At 48.8% G+C, this 19,741-nt stretch overlaps 1 protein-coding gene and 1 pseudogene across 2 annotated transcripts in view; one reads left to right on the top strand and one right to left on the bottom strand.

Annotated features, from left to right (window-relative positions):
- Nucleotides 1–12,082: 12,082 nt before the first annotated feature.
- On the bottom strand, nucleotides 12,083–12,181 carry LOC121446662 (annotated as a pseudogene).
- Nucleotides 12,182–12,355: 174 nt separating this feature from the next.
- Fbxo21 (F-box protein 21) overlaps nucleotides 12,356–19,741 on the top strand; it is a 32,560-nt gene continuing 25,174 nt past the window's right edge. Inside the window, exons 1-3 of one of the 2 annotated variants that reach the window (XM_041648174.1) lie at nucleotides 12,356–12,636; nucleotides 13,379–13,514; nucleotides 15,490–15,584. In XM_041648174.1, coding sequence (XP_041504108.1) covers nucleotides 12,398–12,636; nucleotides 13,379–13,514; nucleotides 15,490–15,584 — 470 coding nt within the window. In that variant the 5' untranslated portion in view covers nucleotides 12,356–12,397. The remainder of the gene's footprint in view (nucleotides 12,637–13,378; nucleotides 13,515–15,489; nucleotides 15,585–19,741) is intronic. The other variant, XM_041648176.1, reaches the window with a different exon arrangement.

Here is a 19,741-nt window from a genome sequence, read left to right on the forward strand (position 1 = left end):
CTCCAGCCCCTCAGTCAACTTTTTGATAGGACAGTCTTATGCATGCTGGGTAAAGACTCTACTGCTGAATTATATCCCTAGCCTCGGATTTACTGGTGATGGTGGTGGTGGTGGTGGTGTGTGTATGGGAGAGAGAGAGAGAGAGAGAGAGAGAGAGAGAGAGAGCAAGAGCTCAACTTTAGTTCGCATTCCCCAGGGACCATCCACTTTGTTTTTTTGAGATATACTTTCTTGCTAACCTGGAACACCCTGATTTCTTCAGGCTGGCTGGCATAAACACCCCAGGGACCCGCCTGTCTCCCCCGCCCCGGACCCTCCCCTGCCCAGTTCTGGCCTTACAAGCACTCAACACTACCCTTGACTTTTCTTTCATTCTTTCTTTCTAATTATTATTGTAAAAATGCTTTGTTTTAATTTTTATTCCTAAGTATGGCTATGCCACATGCTTTGAGATGCCTGAAGAAGGTGTCTGATCGCCTGAAGCTGAAATCAGACAGCTTCATAGCAGCCTGGTGTGGGTGCTGGGAACCATCAGTGCTCTTAACTGCAGGGTCACCTCCCCGGCTTCTCCTTCTTGCATTTCTAACATGGGTTCTGGGAAGCAAACTCGGGCCCTTAGATTTGCAAGCATTTTACCTACCAAGCTATCTCCCCAGTCCCCTCAACCCTTGCTTTTTTTTTTTCTTTTTTTTAAGATAAAATGTCATTAGATATCCCAGGCTGGCCTCCAACCTGCAAGCCTCTTGTCTCAGCCTCCAAACTCCTGGGATTACAGGGTTGTGATACCACACCTGGCTTCAGTAAATATCCGAGCCTAGACGAATGGTAGCCCTGGTTTCCTCTGCATGACCATCCCACGGGAAGGGATGTGAGCAGCAGGGAGCTAGTGAGGAGTAAGACAACACTGGGGACATCCCTCGCACGGTCCCCTTTTCTCCAGCTGGGGGAACACTTACCAACCAACTCCTCTGTAAGCATTCCCTTTCTTAGATGAGACTGCCCACCAAACAGTACAAGCCCCAGGCCTTCAAACTCCGCCAGTGGGAGAGTTCAGCAGTCACAGCCCATTCTGTTGGGCCCAGAGAATGATCTGTGGCAGCCACAATTTGGGTTTTTATTTATTTTATGTAGGCATTTTTTCTGCCTGTATATCTGCATACCAGAAGAGGCCATCAGAGCCCATAGGCATATGGCTATAGGAAGTTGTGAGTCACCCACATGACTGCTGTAAGTGGAAGCCAGATCCTCTGGATGAGCAGCCAGAGCTGTTAACTGCTGCACCGTCTACCTAGCAAACACTGATTGATTGATTGATTGATTGATTGATTGACATTGATTATTTTATGTACCTGGGCAATGGTTTGGGTTTTGAGTGAATATGCTGATTATATAGACGGCCAAAATCAAAGAATAATGAGAGAGAGGGAACAAAATTTATCTGATCGGGCACTCAAAACATCAAGCCGAAATTCCCTGGGGAAGTTGAGGCTGTGAGCTGGAGTAGCCATTGGAACTTCCTGTCCACAGCTGAGCTTCCAGCCTCTCTCTGCTGCAAGCATTTTTACATTATGAGATAAATGATAGTAACCTCTGTGTGAAATATGCGTCCTTGCTTCTAGCATTGCCTCAAGGGCACTGTGTTCTTCCTCTTGGCCTCTTTTTGCTGTTCTTTCTCCTCCCTGTCACTGAGCTGGAGAAGATGAGCCCATTCCTAGAAAAGGTGCCTCAGAGGACACTGGACAAAGACCTGTTCGAAGTAGAGGAGGGGACCCTGCTTCCAGAGCCAGCTTTCTCAGTGGGCTCAAGCAGCACACGACAGCTTACCGACATGATGTACTTCACACACAGTTAGATGTGCAGAGCAGGTGAAAAGCGGGGGCCTATGAGGCAGAAGGGCTCGTCCAGTCTGAGGTCATGGGGCGTGTGCTCCTGCACTCTGAGCAGGCTCTTCTGGAAAATAATTGTCATCAAAGGTCCTAGGCAGAAGAGCCAGACCCAGAAAAAAAAAAGTAGGGATGTGTGTGTGTGTGTGCGTGTGTGTGTGTACGTGTGTGTGTGTGTGTGTGTGTGTGCGCGTGTGTGTGTGTGTGTGCGCACGTACACGGTTGTTTCTCAATATGGGAAAGGAAAGCGGCAGGGGAGGTTCCCTGAGACACCCCAAGTCCATGGTTTCTCATGAAACAGGACACACCCAGATATGCCCCCAAGCTCTGTGCACTATGAAGTCCCTTGCTTAAGTTAACTTTAAAAGTCACTGGGTTTGGAGGTCACGCAGCTGAACTTTGTGTCATTCCTCTCCAGACTGGCCCTGCTCATAGCAACAGCTCAGTAACGGTTGTTTAGGTGACTTTTCAAAGATGGGGACAGCCACTGTTTGCAAAGTCGCTGACTCCTATGTAGGGCCAAGCACTCAGAATTCACTTACACTCAGCGTTTCTGACCAGTCACAAGGCCCCACTTTGACTCTCTGCCGTGCACTGCCAAAAGAGGTCAAAAGCTTCGCTGGTTTATGATATAAACATAAATATTTAGAAGGAGGTTCAACCACATGTCCATTTGACAAAACATTGGTGATAGATTTCCCCAACCTAGGCCTCCCAGACATAGGCGGCTTTTGGCCAGTTCTATGGTGTCGGGAATGTAATCCCTCCCATGAAGCAGGCCTCAAATCCAGCTGGAAACAGAGGATGGGGAGAGGAGTGCCGTGGGATACTGTCTTCTGGAGGGACCATGGCTGCTGCCGTCATGAACACTTAGCAGCTGGGCTGCCTGCGTGGGGCTTGGAGAAAAGGAGCAAAGGGCATGAGGGGAGGGAAGGGGAGGGAAGGGAAGGGGAGGGTAAGAAATGGTAGGATGGGGAAGGGAGGGAAGGGACAGGACTACTTGGTAAGAAGGGGTCAGAAAGAGTGAGGGGTTGAGAGTAGGTAGTTGGGGTGAATGTGATCACAGTGCCTCCTGTACTGTCCAAAAACTTTAAGATTTATTTTATTTTTAAGGATGTGTGTTTTGAGAGAGGTGTTGGAGTGTGGGTATGAGCCTGTGAGTGCAGGTGCTTGAGGAGCCAGAAGAGGGCACTAAACTCCTCTGAGCAAGAAATATAGGAGGTTGTAAACCTCCTAACAGGGGTGCTGGGCTAGTCTTCCACAAGGTCAGTAAGTACGTGTTCTTAGCCACTGAACTATCTTTCAAACCCTTAAGCCCTACCCCATACAAGAATATTTTGTCTTTGTTTTTAGAGACAGGATTCCTCTGTAGCTTTGGAGCCTATCTGAAATTCACTCTGTAGACCAAGCTGGCCTCGAACTCACAGAGATCTGCCTGCCTACCCTTGAGTGCTGGGATTTCCACACAAGAATTTTTAACTAAATACCTCATCACCTTTTCACCTGGGCCCACGTGAGTGAGGGATAAAAGCAAGTCTTTTGATATCAAGAGGCCAAAATAATACCTTGGATCACACTAATCCTACAACCTGTTCAGCACAAAGCCCATGGAGAACCATGAATATTAATTACCACTGCCCAGACCCATAAGAGTCTTCTGTGTGGTCACATTCCCTAGTGTGTCAGCCTCTTCTGTCAATCCATGTCTGTGTGTGTATGCCATGTATGTACAGGACCCCTGAGGACCAGGAGAGAGAAGGCATCAGATTCACAGAGCTGGGAGACAGCCATTGTGAGCACCCTGACATAAATGCTGGGAACTGAACCTGGGTATTGGAGCTGCAGGCTCTGTTAACCACTGGGCCATCTCTCCAGTCCTCAGTCCTACTTCTTTATGTCATAAATAGAAATATCGCCTGGTGGTGGTGGCAGATGCCTTTAATTCCAACACGAGGGAGGCAGAGGCAAGCGGATCTCTGTGAGTTCGAGGCTAGCCTGGTCTACAAAGCAAGTTCCAGGACAGCCAAGGCTACACAGAGAAACCCTGTCTCGAAAAACCAAATTAAATACAAATTAAATAAATAAATAGCGGCATCCGGTACTTGGAGAGGCAGGAGCCCCCTCCCCCCATATCTGGATGCTCATCCACTCTGCAAATATACCGCTCCTCGTAAAATTCTTCAGTGGCTGTCAGAGTGTGGTGGCTGAACAGCCCTGGTCCACTCAGACTCAGGCCCCTTCTATGAAGTGGTATTGCATTTGCATATAACCCGTGCACTGCCTCCATGGGCCTGATTATCAATAGGCAACCCGTCAGACACAGTACAGACCAAATGCTGGATAGGTTTTTACGGTATGCTCTGGGTACAACCATGAGAGTCTATACGTACACAATACAGAAGCTATTTTCAAATGACCTGTTTTGTTCGCCACACAGGGTCTCTAGTAGCTTAGGCTGGCCTCAAGCTCGTCAGCAGCCAAAAACGACCTTGAACTCCTGATCCTCCTGCTTCTACCTTCCAAGTGCTAGGATTAAAGATAAACACCGTTACAACCATTTGTTCATTGCTAGAGGTAGAACCTGGGGCCTTGGGCATGCTAGGCAAATGCTCTACCCTCTGCACCACATCCCAAGACCATCTGACATCGGTATCATTGTTTTTAAACAATTTCTTGTAGCCAGGCTGATCTCAGGCTCTCAGTGCTCCTACCTCAGCCCCCATGAGTTCCTGGGGATTACTTTTTAAAAATATTTGTGATCCCCAGTTGCTTTGCTGACTGGTTGAATTCACCGTGTAGGGCCCACCAAGGGTCAACTGCGTTTATCCTGAGAACAAGGCACACTGAGAAAGATTTTGTGGTGTGTTCCAAGCCTCTCTCTACCCAGATTATGGAGTTTGTGTGCAAGATGGGCATCCAAGCCCACGACTGAAGATAACCGGGATCCTTCCCACATACAGTCCAGGGAAATATGCTCCCTTTCCTTAACAAGGGCGCACTGGGGCCAGTGGGATGGGCAGGCAGGATGGGGCCTGAGAGTTCTAGCTCTTGTGGGTGCCTTTATCCAAGACGTGGAGTGGGAACTATTATTACCAGAGCTTTACAGGTCAAAGCCTGGGTCTTAGCAATCCCAACAAGCAAGACTCATCCAATTGACCCAAACACACCAATTGAAAAGACAGGCTATTGAAAAACATAGGAAATCGGGCTGGAGAGATGGTTCAGTGGTTAAGAGCACTGGCTGCTCTTCCAGAGGTCCTGAGTTCAATTCCCAGCAACCACATGGTGGCTCGCAACCATCTGAGAGGACTGAGCAGACACCATAAACAGGCTGCCCAGTCTTCTCAGAGATCAGGCCTCATTTTCACTTTGCTGAGACTGAACAAGCACTTTCTGAAGAAAAGCCACGAATAAAGGACAATCAATCTCCGACACCCCAATAGTGAGGAGGAGGCCTGGTACACGCAGTGCTAGGCCAGGCTGGGCCTGAGCCAATGTCCGTGGCAGCTCGCGGACAGGGCCTGGGACTTGTCCAGACCTGCCCAAAAAACTGCAGCCCTGACTAACTCCTGACTAGCCCTAGCAATTACAACATGCTAATGTGATTTCCACTTGCTTAAACCAATGATATCTAAAATGCCTAACTTCCTTAGATACTCCCCTCTGTAAAGGCTTAAAAGAAGCCCCCACCTCCTTCTTGGGGTCGCAGCCATCTTGTCTTTGTGTAGGCTGGTCAGCCCCAGCATGATGGAATAGTAATAAACTCTTCGCTTCCGCATAGGATCTGGTCTCTTGGTGGTCTTTGGGGGTCCTGACTCTGGGTACAACACACCTGTAATGGGATCCAGCGCCCTCTTCTGTCATGTAGGTATATGTATATGCAAGCAGAGCATTCGTGCACAAAACACATGAACAAGAACATAGACAGGAGGCTTATCAGTGTGACCGCACTGGGAAGAGGAAAAGGAAACAGGCCAGTGACCCTCAGTGTAACCTTGGGGAATTGGCATGGTGTTTAGGAGAGATTAGTTTGTTTATGTATTTATTTATTTTACTTATTTTCTAAGTGTATGTCTGTGTGTGGCTATGTGTGCATGCATTCAGAGGGCAACAGGTGCTAAAGCTACAGGCACTGTGACCCGTCCAACATATAAACAAGAGGTATTTATATCGAAGCAGTCTGGGTCAAGATGTGGTCCAGCCTGTCTCCACAAGGGCTCTGTAAAGCTGGCAGAACTATGTGAAATCCCTGTCTGTGGATTTGGTTCCTTCCACTGTTGGCTCCAGAGCTCCTGGATGAGGGGGTCATTTAAATTAATTGAGGCCAATTGTTTCAAAGGCCTATAAGTAGAAGGGAGAACCACAAGTGACCTTTTTTCTTTTTTACAATATCCCCTCCCCCACCAGGATGATGTGGATCTGCACAGCTTAGCCAGAGTACTAGTATGTGGCATTGATTGATGACTGGTTGATTGGTTGGTTGATTGATTGAGACAGAGTTTTTCTATGTAGTCCTGACTGTGCTGGCAGATGTGTGTGTGTGTGTGTGTGTGTGTGTGTGTGTGTGTGTGAGAGAGAGAGAGAGAGAGAGAGAGAGAGAGAGAGAGAGAGAGAGGAGAAAGAGAGAGAACCATTTCTCATTTTTTTTCAGTGTTGGGCCTCATATTTTTGGTGTTTTGGTGTTTCTCTGTATAACAGTTCTGGTTGTCCTGGAACTCACTCTGTAGACCAGGCTGGCCTCGAACTCACAGAGATCTGCCTGCCTCTGCCTCCCGAGTGCTGGGATTAAAGGTGTGAGCCACCACTCACCACTGCCAGGCTAACAGTTTCTTCTTCTTCTTTTTCTTTTTCTTCTTCTTTTTCTTCTTCTTCTTCTTCTTTTTCTTCTTCTTCTTCTTCTTCTTCTTCTTTTTCTTCTTCTTCTTCTTCTTCTTCTTCTTCTTCTTCTTCTTCTTTTCTTTTGGTTTTTTTTCAAGACAGGGTTTCTCTGTAGCTTTGGAGCCTGTCCTGGAACTAGCTCTTGTAGACCAGGCTGGCCTCAGCCTCTGCCTCCAAAGTGCTGAAATTAAAGATGTGAGCCATCACCGCCTGGCCAACTTCACATCTTAAAGCAATTCCTTGTGAAATGTGTCTGTACATATAGCCTCTATCCCTTTGACCAGGAAAACTTGGATGAGTGCTTTTTGTTGCTGTTGTTTTGTTTTGTTTTACCGTGGTGAAGTAAGCTGACAGTGGCCCTCTTAGCCACTGCAGTTCAATGACATTAAAAACGTCCACTGCCCAGATTTTCTTATCACCTTGGTTAGAAAGTCAGCATTCATTAAGTAAACCAACGGTCAGAAGAGATGGCTGTGCAGTTAACAGCACTGGCTGTTCTTCCAGAGGTCCTAGGTTCAATTCCCCTCACCCACATGCAGCTCACAATCATCTGTAGCTCCAGTTCCAGAAGATCTGCCACCTCTCTGTCCTGCCTGAGTACAGGTACACATGTGGTACACAAACACACATGCAGACAGAAAAAACACCCATATCTATAAAATAATAAAATTTTAATTTAAAAAAAAACCTAACCCCAATTTTTCTCCTTCCCCTTGACCTTGATCATCTCAATCCTAATTCTGTTTGATGAATTAATCTTTTCTATAAGTTTCCTATGAGGGTGAAAGACCCTCAACAAGGACCTCTTTTCGGGAGGAGACCTCCCCAACGCCAAGGAACAGGCCGAGACCACACGGATGCAAATCGCAAGAGGTTTATTGAGTAGACACAGGTACCTGTGGGCAGCAAGATCTCTCGGAAGATTTGCGCACCTGCCAACTGGAGGGCGGGCTTTTTATAGGGAAGAGCAAAAAGCAAGTTTACAGAAGCAAAAGCGTGGTTATCGATCGACTGGAATGAGGCTGGGGCATGAATGGTTTCCCCTCTCAGCATGGGTGTCAGCAAGAAGCAAGTTTACAGAAGCAAAAGCGTGGTTATCGGAATGCGGCGAGGGGCATGAAAGGTTTCCTCTCTCAGCATGGATGCCTGGCAACAATCATCCTGTTCCTATCTTATAGCTAACCTGCTTTGTTGACATCCTATCTTATTGACATCTTGCCTTGTAGTCTTCCTATCTCTATCTCCTGCTCTCTCAGGCACATGGGATGTTCTTACGGGAGCAGGCTGGCTGCTGATCCGGAGATTTGTTTAAAACAAACAGGACGTTCCCCCGGGAGCATGCTAGCTGCGGGTTTTGAGGAGGGGGTCTGTAGGGTCTTTCAAGGGGATCCTGTGGAATTTGCCCTCTTGTGTCTGGTTTTTCCAGGCATGCCACCCTCGGGGTCACCTTGCAGCAGCAGCAGAGGAAGAAGGAAAAGGAGGAGGAGGAGGAGGAAAAAGAAGAGGAGGAGGAGGAGGAGGAGGAGGAAAAGGAGAAGAAGAAGAAGAAGAAAAAGAAGAAGAAGAAGAAGAAGAAGAAGAAGAAGAAGAAGAAGAAGAAGGAGAAGAAGAAGAAGGAGAATTCACATTTTACTTGTGGCTTCAAAGCATTCTGTCAATTTTTTTTTACAAGGCCTAAAAGAAATTATTGGCCAGAATCATTATCTAGATTTTTTTTTTCTAACAGGCCTGGGAAACATTTATATCAAATATATTTACATCTCTTTGAAAATGTAAATATCAAGGAAGACCCCTGTCCCTGCCTCCCTGTCACCAGGGGGAGTTTAGCTGGATTCTTTGTTCCTAACTGCAACCACCTGTGTGATAAAGATTTGAAACGTTTTATTATTTCTTGATGCACAGCACAGTAGGCCAAGTTGGTGGGTCCCAGATGACTAAGCTAGTTTAGCATGGAGGTGTGAACGTGTCTCAAAGGAGGTCACGCCTTCTACCCAAGGGCAAGATATTGTGAGCCATAGGAATTGGCAAACAAAAGCTGGGTTCTGTGGGTAGCGCTGTCTGTATGCAGGGTGGGGTTGCTCCTGCCGTCTGCACACTTGCTACTCTGTCGTCTCGTGATCACCTCGTCTGTGACGGTGGCTCACTCTGTCACCTATGATCACCTCATCTGTGATGGTGGCTCACTCTTTAATACTTGTTCGATAACAATACTGGTTTCCTCGTCTGTAAAGGACATTCTGACTGGCAGATGTTTCTTTTCCTATCTCTGCAATGATCAACTTTGATCATCTCTGCTCATCCATGATTGGTGGCAGGCGGGCTGCCCACGGAAGGGACCCTCCTGACCAGCTCAGGGATCAGCAGCTCCCAGCTACAGGAAGGATGGCTGAGAATGGTTTACCCAGGTCTAAGCAGCACCAACGATGCCTTGCAACAGCTTAGGATCAAAGTGTCCAGCGCCACAGAAGGAACCAGGCAGAAGCAGAGGCCAGAGAGAGATGCGGTCTTTGGGAGCCATTTTTCTTTGAGAGTCCAGACTGGAGCCAAGTATCCTCAGCTCTAAGTATGTTATGACTGTACAGCTGGCTTCTGTTCCACCAGTGTGGGACCTACAGGGAGGTCCTCTATCCTACCTCAAATGAGAGCACCTGCAACCACAACCACTCTGGCTTGGATGCAGTACTGCACAACCTATGTGAATCTACTCATTTAACACCCCATCTGCTGCAGTAGGCAGGTGGGCCTTCTTCCCATTTTACAGATGGGAAAAACCGAGCCTCACGAAGGCTAGGTAACTTTTGCTAGCTCAACAACTGGTTAGATCTGTGCCTTCTGCACGAGTTTCAATTCTGTGGCTTTGATAAAATACTGTGATTAAGAAGCACCTCAGGGGGCTGGAGAGATGGCTCAGAGGTTAAGAGCATTGCCTGCTCTTCCAAAGGTCCTGAGTTCAATTCCCAGCAACCACGTGGTGGCCCTCTTCTGGCCTGCAGGCATACACACAGACAGAATATTGTATACATAATAAATAAGTAAATATTTAAAAAAAAAGAAGCACCTCAGGGGATAAAGGCTTTAAGCCACAATTCCAGGTAACAAGGAAGTCATAGCAGCAGGAATCTGAGACAGCTCCACAGGCAAGAGCAGAGAGAAATGAATGCATACCTGCTCGCTGTGCTCAGCGGGATTTCTCCACTCTTGCACAGTTCAGGACACACACACACCCCTTGCCTAGGAATGGTATCACCCACAGTGGGCTGGGCCTTCTCACACCAGTTAACTTAAAAGGTAAACCCTCCTCTATTCAAGTCACACCACAGGCTAACCTAATATGGAAAGTCCTTCACAGAAACTCTCCTCACCGGCGATTCTAGTCTGTGACAAATTTGATAGTAAAAACTATCACCCAGTTCATAGAAGACAATTATGAAGGATCTGCCACATGTGAGGTCTTTGCCAAAGAAGTTGGAATCCAGAAGGAGTCTTCTGGTCCTGAAGGGGCTTCAGATCAGAAAGGAGACACATGCTGAACAACGGAAGGGATTGTGGGAGTGAAAACATTGGCGAGGAGAGGAAGGCGGAGATCAGAGAAGCCGGGCCAGAGGGTCAGCAGCCGGGGAAAGGGAGTCGAGACTGAAAGTGCTTCCCAAGCAAGGAGAGGCATCCAGGAGGAGGATCCCAGTGGGGGGAAGGAGATAACAGCTATCTGGGCTCTGCTTGCACTGGAGGAGGGAGGACGGCCCCAGCCACGGACAGGAGATATTTGTTCCTCTGTAACAATGTCAGGGATTTCAGATTTATTTCTAAGGACAGTAGAGAACCATAGCTGGTTTGGAGGGATCCACCGAGTCGTTTCAAAAGGTTCTAACCCAGAAGATCTGAGTTAAGGGGAGTTCTTTACTGTGGCCTTTGTAAACCCTAGTCAGAGGACACATTCTTGATATTCAAGGACTCTGATTTTATGATATCTATGGTCCCGTAGACAGGATCTAACAGTGAACTGAACTCAGTTTTTCTTTTTTTCACTTGATTTTCACAAAAGAGAGATGGAGATTGCTCAGCAGGTAAAGGTGCTTGATGCTAAGCCAGATGACCTGAGTTCCATCCCCCGGACCCAATGGTGGAAGGACAGAGCCAACTCCTCCTGCAAGCTGTCCTCTGCCCTCCATATACACGTACCACCCACACATGAGCACACAAAATAAAGTGTGAATAAAAGGTGTTGCTGAAGATGAGACCCGAGGTTCTCCTCTGGCCCTCACACACATACACACATGCATTAGGAAAATAATAAAGCAAAGGCAAGCACTGAAACTACCCACTTACACCCAGTGACAAAAACCTGCTTTGGGGGTTCAAATCCAGGACGCAACCAGGGACTCACGTTTTTTTGCTTTTCTTAACTGCAGAATGGGTATGTGTATGGTAATTATTGTTTTGCCAGTGAGGGCATAAATGGCCCCAAGTATGAAGGATTGTTGAGTGGAAGACAACTGAAAATGGACACCATAATCTCTAATGTCACACAGTCACACACAGGAATGCTTCCCACTATGCTTTGATCAGCCTAAAATCTAAAAGGACTTAGATTCAGGGTTAATACTATTCTCCACATAAGCAGAGGGCTAGAAATAGGACTTCCCAAAAGGCAAATAGTATGCTTGACCCAGCACCCACCTGAGAGTGAGTTAGTCCTGGGAAAGGCCAAATTATTTTCAGAAAGTGCTTAACACAGATAATAGATAACCATTTTTGACAACTTAATTTGGGGACTAGGGGTGTAGCTCAGTAGAGTGCAAGCCTAACCTGCACAAAACACTGAGTTCCGCCCAAGAGGTGGAGGCAGGGAACCAGAAGTTCAAGGTCATGCTCCAACTCGTCTTTCAAAAGCATCCTGAACTACTGGAGACTGTCTCACACTGTAACTCAGCTCTTGATTCTTCTGCCTCAGTCTCCTCAGCTGGGATTACAGAGTAAATCATCATGGCCGGCTTTAATTTTTAGTTATTGTGTGTGTTTGTACATTCACGTCATGAAATGAAGGTGGAGGTCAGAGGACAACTTGCGTGAGTCAGTTCCTCCTCCTACTATGCGGGTTCTGGGATTGGAACTCTGGCTGGCACGCTTTCCTGCTGAATCATCCCACCGGCTCCCCACTCCCGACTTCACTTATTTATTTACGAGACAGGGTTTCTCTGTGCATCTCTGGCTGTCCTGGAACTCGCTCTGTAAACTAGGCAGACTTCGAACTCAAAGATCCACCTGCCTCTGCCTCCCTGGGTGTGCTGGGATTAAGGGAGTGCGTTGCCACCACTTGCCCCACACCGCTTCACGAATTTGCGAGTCATCCTTGCGCAGGGGTTCTGCTAATCCTCTGTGTATCGATCCCGTTTTCGTAAATGTGCAGCCAAAACGAGCACCTAGCCTAATTTTTTTTATGCTAATGCTGTTGGGATATTCAGAACCAGGAGAGCAGTCTCCGCAGCTTGAGTCTTTCCTTCCCAGGGCTCCAGGGGACCTGCTATGGGCGGGGCTCCAGGAGCCACGCCCCGGGTGGGCGGGACGGAGTTTCGTGAGCTCCCCATCGCGCCCGCGCGCGCGCGCCCGCGGAGCGGCCCCTCAGGTACGCGGACAAGATGGCGGCGGTAGCGGGGGATAGCGCTATGGAGGTGGTGCCGGCGCTGGCCGAGGAGGCCGCAGCCGAGGCGGCGGGCCCCAGCTGCCTGGTGCAGCTGCCGGGCGAGGTGCTGGAGTACATCCTCTGCAGCGGCTCCCTCACGGCGCTCGACATCGGCCGCGTGTCCAGCACCTGCCGTCGCCTGCGCGAGGTGTGCCAGAGCAGCGGCCAGGTGTGGAAGGAGCAGTTCCGGGTGAGGTGAGCCGTCCGCTCCGTTCCCGCAGCGCCCCGGGCCCGGGCCTGGCGTGGGCTCCACCCGCCACCCTCCCGCGCTCGCGCCGCCCCCTCTCAGGCCCCGCTTCCCACGGCCGCAGACAAAGGCCTGGGCCGGGGCCTCCGGAGCCCCGATGGGGTCGCCTCCGCCGCCCGCGACCCGGCCTCCCGCTCGGCCCCGCGGCTGCGGCCTCCCGCGCCTCCCGGCTCCGCGGCGCGCATCTTTTGTGGCCCGCTCGGTACAGGATGTTTACGTGCCGGCGGTAGTGCGTGCATTCCCGGCTGGCTGGGATGCCGGGATCGGACCTGCCATCCCATCTCGTGACCTTGGGGGAGGAAAGGGTGCCGTCCACCTCCCTTCTCGGCAGCCTGGGTCTTCCATTCCGTGATTAGACACCTTCCCCCTGTTTTGCTGCGTGGGGGAATCTAATGAGATTCCGTCCCGGATTGCGGGGCCTGGTGCTGAGGAGGCGCGCCATCAGTGCAAACCGTTAGCATCATCGCCGTGATTGTGTCCACCACGGAATGGGAGGGTGGGGGTGGAAACACTGTCTTCCCGTCACCAAGCCAAGGTCACCGCATCGAGTAGTGAGGCAGTGCGTGGATGCCCGATGGAGATTGCACCTAGAGCCGCTGCTCGCCCCCCCCCCTTTCCCGCAGGCTCTTCAGCTGTCAGGGGTTCTGCAGTCTCCGCTGCGCTGAGAAAGGTGTTTTCTCCCCTTTATAGGTGGCCCTCTCTGATGAAGCACTACAGTCCCACCGACTACGTCAATTGGTTAGAGGAATATAAAGTTCGGCAGAAAGCTGGCTTAGAAGCCCGGAAGATTGTAGCCTCCTTCTCCAAACGGTTCTTTTCAGAGCATGTAAGCACCTGTTATGTGGCTCAGGTTGTGTGTGTGTGTGTGCGTGCGTGTGCGTGTGTACACACATGTGTACACGCGCGTTAGCTGCTCGACTCTTACTGCCAGTTCCCTTTACGATGCTCACACAATCCCTTGCTTACACGGCTGTAAGAGTCATTGTGTCCTCTTCCCTCCCATCCAACAACACGGAGCCATTTGTCCCTGCCAGCCCTACTTTTCTAAAGTGAGAGACAGTGGGCTGTGAGGACGGGGAGGGATACACAGGGCGGTGTCCACTGGGTCCAGATAAGCCTTATTTTTTCTCAAGATTGTTACACAGGCTTTGTGCAAACCCCCCCCCCCCCCCCCCCCCCCCCCCCCCCGGCGTGATTTGAGAGCCATCAATGATTGGATACTCCAAAGCTCTTACACTTGTTTTCCCAGGAAGGCTGCCGAAATAAATGCGGCCCAAACTAAGTAGTGAACTGCGTTGTTTGTTAAGGTGCTGGGGTTAAAAACTGCCTATAGCCCACCGGCTAGCATCGGTTGCTCCCAGCAATTGAGAATTTTTGTTATCACTGCTGTTCTTTGTTCTGAGGGGAGTTTCACCATGTACCCCAGGCTGCACTTAAACTCTTGTCCAGCCTCCTGAGGACTGGAATTATGAGGAATCATCGCCAGACCTGGCTCAAGCTGCTTTTTCTTCATTGGCTTAAATCTTTTCCGTTTTGGAGTCGGTTGTTTGCCCCTTGTTCAGAATGTCCCATGGAAATCCGTGTCTGTTCCTGATGCTGCTTTCCCTAGGGCTTTCCCGGTTCTCCACAGACTGGACATCCAGTGGAGCTGACACTCTTAGTTCTACTCTTCTGGTGTGATGGAGGGTGTTTTCTGAAGATTACTTCTCATTTTCCACTCTGCTGTTAACGGAATTTATGAACAGTGTTTTCAAGGTGTTTCAAGTTTCGAAAGGGCAGATTTGACTTTCAACACATTCTAACTCAGTCCCCTATGGGACTGCATATAGACATTCTCCAATTTGTTTATATAAAATGCTTATTAGTAGCAGCATGAACCAAGGTTTTGTTCACCCTGCAACAGTGCCCTAGCCAGTCTATAATCACACGTGTTCAGTACTGGCTTAAACGTGTACATGCACACAGGTGTTCTGGTGCAGGACATGTATGATGCGCTTCATCACAGGCTACTGGTTCACGGCCTCTACTTGTAAGCCAGCTGGGTTTGTGTGTGCCTTCAACAGTCTGCCTTTGTCTAATCACGGTGGGTTGGTGAGCTTTTCCCTCTTCCTTTCCTCTACCACTGCTTACTTAATTAGAAGCTTGTGGAGGACTTTGAACACAGCAGGGGCATACTTAGGGTGGACTCACAGGTGGGTGATTGATTGGTATTCTTATTTTCTCCATGTGTACACAGTCACCATGAAACACTGTGGCTGCTCTCATAAGGAAAACTGGGGGACATCCCAGGACTTTAACCCCAGAGTCTTAATGTGCCGCCACCTCAATAGCTATTGCACCATTACCTCAGCATGCGTGTGCCTCCACCTCAGCACACATGTCTCATTGCCTCTGGGTACAGAGCAGAGTGCACAGCCAGGGAGCCCCAGGAGCACCTCTGTTTCAGACTAAAACATCTTGCCTCTCCTAGTTGTGTGTAGCAAAGACCTTGGAAGACTGGAGACTTGTAGCCTCAGCCTGTATGAGCTCTTTACCGCACATGAGAATCTGGCACCAGCAGGCTCAGAAACTCCCCGACTGTGAGAGTGGGGTGTGTGTGACTCAAGTGCCGGGGCCTGAATGTGCTGTGATTTCTCTGTTGCTTTCTGCCCTGATGGCCCTAAGAGATAGTGTGCAAGAGCTTCTGTCACTGTCCCCGTGTGCAGCTGCTCTCTCTCAGTTGTGGCTCAGCTGTGTGTCTGCCAGTGTTAGCCGTACTAACTCTCAATGACTGAGGCCTCCTGTGTGTGTGTTTCCCATAGGTTCCTTGTAACGGCTTCAGTGACATTGAAAACCTCGAGGGGCCAGAGATCTTTTTTGAGGATGAGCTGGTGTGCATCCTAAACATGGAAGGAAGGTAAGCCATGGCTCTCTCGGGGTCATCATCATGATAACTGCAGAGGGAGAGCCCTGGTGTTTCCAGATACTTCACGTCTTGGCACAGGTATCATTTTGAAAAGCTGTGGATGTGTGAAATGAGCACACCAGGACAGTTGGCACACTGTCATTCCCTGCAGCCATAGGCGTCTCATCTGTGGATTCAGCCAACTTTGTATCAAAACTATCCAGAAAGCTATGCATGGGGGCTCATGTCTATACTTACAATACTCAGGATGCTGAGGCAGGGAGAAGCAACAGGTTCAAGAGCTACGTAGTGAGTTGCAGAACACCCTGGACTACGGAGTGAGACCCTGCCTCAAAATAATAAAATCTTTAAAAAAATATGTCAAGAGGCAGGGAAATGATCAGTTAGTACAGCTTGCTCTGCAGGTGTGACGAGCCAAGTTTGATCCCCAGTGGCATACACTTGCTCTTCTCGTGCTGGGCTTGATGGCCACCAACTTAGCCAAGTGGTGAGCACAAGGCTCCAGAGAGAGATTATCTGAGAAAGTGTATATGACTCTCAAGGAATGACACCTGAGATCCACCTCTAGCCTTCACAGACGCTCACACCTGTGTGCTCACATGTGTGCACACATGCTTGCACACACACAGATTGTCGTTTACTGAGCATCTGCAGACCCTTTTTCTTGTTGTCTAAACAGTGACTACTTACATTACACTTAGTGATGTAGGGGCGATTTAAGGTGCAGGGGAGCGTGAGCTTGGGTTCTCCGCAGATGCTCTCCTGGAGGTCCTGGCTTCAGTTCTCATCACCCACGTTGGGTGACTTGCAGCCCCCTATAAACCAGTCCCACAGGATCTGATTCCTCTCTTGACCTACTTGGGTGCCTGCATTCACATGCCACACAGGCACAAGCTCACACACAAACACATCATTTACAATAAAAATAAACCTTATTCTTACTGTTTAGAATGGTATATCTTATATTTTCTGCTGGAAAGCTTAATTTCCAGTTCAGCAGTGACTTGCCATGCAGCCTAACCTCCTGTGGGAGAGATCCGCTGTCCTAAAAGTTGGAGAAAAAGATGCATTGAGAGAGGTCACTGTAAAAAGTCCTGACCAGGAAACAGTGTTTTATGGGGCTTTGTGGGGAGAGGTTCTAGGTCTGGGTGCTTCCCCACCCGATTCTGTGTGTAGGTTTATGTAAGCACTGGAGTGTGAACTGACAGTCTTGTGTGGCCTCATGATAGTTTTTAGGCATGGCATGTATGGAGAAGGGTTCAGGGTGCACTTTATTGGCTTTAGTTTGTGTGATGTAAACTTTATTTCTTATTTACACTCTTTTCCTGTTCTTTCCACTGCTGCTTTTATGTTGGCCTTTCCTGCCTCCACTTTTTGCTTTTCTTTTATAGTGTTGGATGCCAAACCCTGGGTCTTACCCTGAGCCAACTGGGTGTTCCACTCCTGAGCTCTTAGCCCCACCTGTTTGGTTTTTAATAGCTAGCTACTTTGTCTTTTATCCTAATCCTAACTACATGAGAAAGGGGAGGGGATCATTGCTTGTGGGAGACAGATCCTGCTCTGCTTTGTCTTAGAATTACCACAGGGATCTGTCCCGTCAACTTCCCCAGGAGGAGCTCCCTTAGCTAACAGCTACCCTGTCTTGCAGATTGGCTGATGGACAGCCACTTGCTGTCTGCTTTAGAGGCTTTGGTTCTTAGTATGTGGGTTCTCGGGAATAGGTTTCCTAGGTAGTTGCAGTGTGTTGAAAACGTGCGAAAATTAATATACTATCCAGTGCTGCTCCAGGTAGATACAAAAAAAGCAACGAAGATTTGGGGATGGGAAGGTCTTTATTTTCTTAGTTGCTTTTCCACCTGGATAATGTTGTCATAAAATAAGTGCAGAGAAGTAAATCTACAGGAAGAGCCAGAAAAAAAAAGTGTGTAAATGAGTGTAATGGGAAGCTTGCAGCATGAGCTGGTGGGGCAGAGTGTGAGGGAACTTGTGATCTCAACAGAGCTCTGTGGGAACGGACATGGACAGGATGCCAGAGGAGTTCCCCAGTAAGAGGTTGTTGAGTAGGGAGATGCGTGGAACTGGATGCCCAGCTGGAAACCAGCAAACTAGCCTTCTACTCAAAACTTACTCTCAAGAGTAACAGCCCACACCATAAGTCTGTGACTGGTAGGCCAGGCTGGGAACCGGCGGTCCTTTGCAGAACTTGCCACGCCCAAGGGAAATGGGCAAGGCAGCAGTTTTAAGGAAACACCTTGGAATTCACTCTTCAGAGGAATGTTAAAATCACTGGGAAAGACTGCCTTTTTGTGCTAGTCAGGTCATCAGGAAAGCTGAACTCGTGTAGCCAGTGGAAGTATGTATTGTGGTTGTTTTCAAAGTAAGTGTTGTAAGCATGTTGCCCTTGGTGGGACAAGTGTAATGGCAGGGAGTGTTCTGTCAGTGTGCACGGTGACCCTTTCTGCTTCCATTAGTGCTGTGGAAAGCAGTGGGAGCAGGCAGTTTCTGTAGACAGTCAGGTGCCCTCTCTGGGTGTGTGATGACTACCTGTGCTGTTCTGTGTGGTCTGAGAAAGCACAACCTGCAGGAACACTGTACTACAGCACGTTAAAGAGCTTGTGCTGTACCTGAGAAAGGAACCTGGGTGGCCAGTGCCCAGCCAGACACTTGTAATAGAGGTCCTGGATTTTAGACTCAGAAAGGGCCTTTGGGTATCCAGGCAAAAGAGATGAAGTCACTTCTGTACAAAAGAAAGACTGATTTCAACAGCAGCACTTTATGCCAGAGGAAAAAGGTATTCCAAGGCATAAAGGAAATGCCAGCCAAGGATTTTTATATCCAGCTGAACTGACTTCCAAGTATAAAGGCTAAAGACAGACTTGTCAACTTGGAAGATCTCAGATTTTGGGCTCGTTCTGACATGTCAGCTAGAAATGGAGTTTGAAACCCAAAACCACAGAGATAGTCTGACTCAGGTCTACTGGTGAGCACTGAATGGACATTAACTTGATGTCCTGCCTCCAAATGAGAGCTGTCTAGGAGACAGTACTATGTATGTGGTTAGGGCAGCTGGAAGAACATTGGGCAGTGGTCTGGCAAGATGTTCAACAGGTACAGGTTCTTGCTGCCAAGCCTGAAGACCTGAGTTCAATCCCTTGGATCCACATAGTAGACTCTGCAGACTGTCCTCTGGCTTCCACATATGCCCCATGGTCTGTATGTACACATGCCTAGGTAGACACACTCACTTGCCTACACAAGATCATAGATTACCCAGCCTCTTTATTTTCCGAGAAATGACAGGAAAACTGGTCATTACACTCAGGCCAGACTTGTGTGTACATGGAGATGCGTGTAAAGCCAGCGAATGACTGTCATGCCATCTCTAGTGTCATAGAGGGGCAGAAGGAGGTCAAAGCTGTATATGTCTGAATTTGAGTCAGAAGTGTTAGTATGAACTCATGACCAGCCCAGTAGCTACCGCTTCCCCCATGCAGCCAGGATCATGGAGAAATGGCTGCTTCTCAGGCCTGTTTCAGAAATGTATAAGGTGAGTCCAGAACCAGACATTATGAGTACTTACAGTCCCTCCCTTCAGTGTGGGGCAGCAGTGTGGGAGAGGCAGAGCATGTTAGTCTGCTCCAGAAAGGTTAGCTCTGTGAGTCCCCAGTACTATTTCAAGACATTCCTTGGTCTTTGAAGGAAAATCAAAAATGAGTGAAAGGGATAGGAAGAGCATTTGTCCTGTTTTTGCTACGTTTTATTCCGTTGGGAAACTAGAGAATAGATGAGGGTTTTGCAACAGTCTTTCCAATAAATGAAGAGGGGCTGGTTCAGTTAGAGATATCTGAAGGAGCAACAGTCCTGGACACTGAGCACAGTGGCTGCTAATACTGCACAGGGGACAACCAATCATTGTCATCAGCTCCATCCCACCTTTCTTTCTTTTTCATTAAGACAGAGTCTCACTCTGTAGTCCAGGCTGGCCCTGCTTGCAGCCTCTGCTTCCTGAGAGGATCATAGGCATGAGCCTTTTTCTTGTGGTGCTGGGGGGTAGAAGAAGGCTGGCGAAGCAAGCATCTGCCTCTGGCCTGCATCTGCAGGTGGCTTCTGGTGGAAGACTACCCCACCTTCTGGAGTGGCAACTGGCC

This window comes from Microtus oregoni, unplaced genomic scaffold, assembly GCF_018167655.1.
Source record: "Microtus oregoni isolate MIOR12 unplaced genomic scaffold, Mior012 000003F_ref0000135, whole genome shotgun sequence".
In the NCBI taxonomy this organism is placed as follows: Eukaryota; Metazoa; Chordata; class Mammalia; order Rodentia; family Cricetidae; genus Microtus; species Microtus oregoni.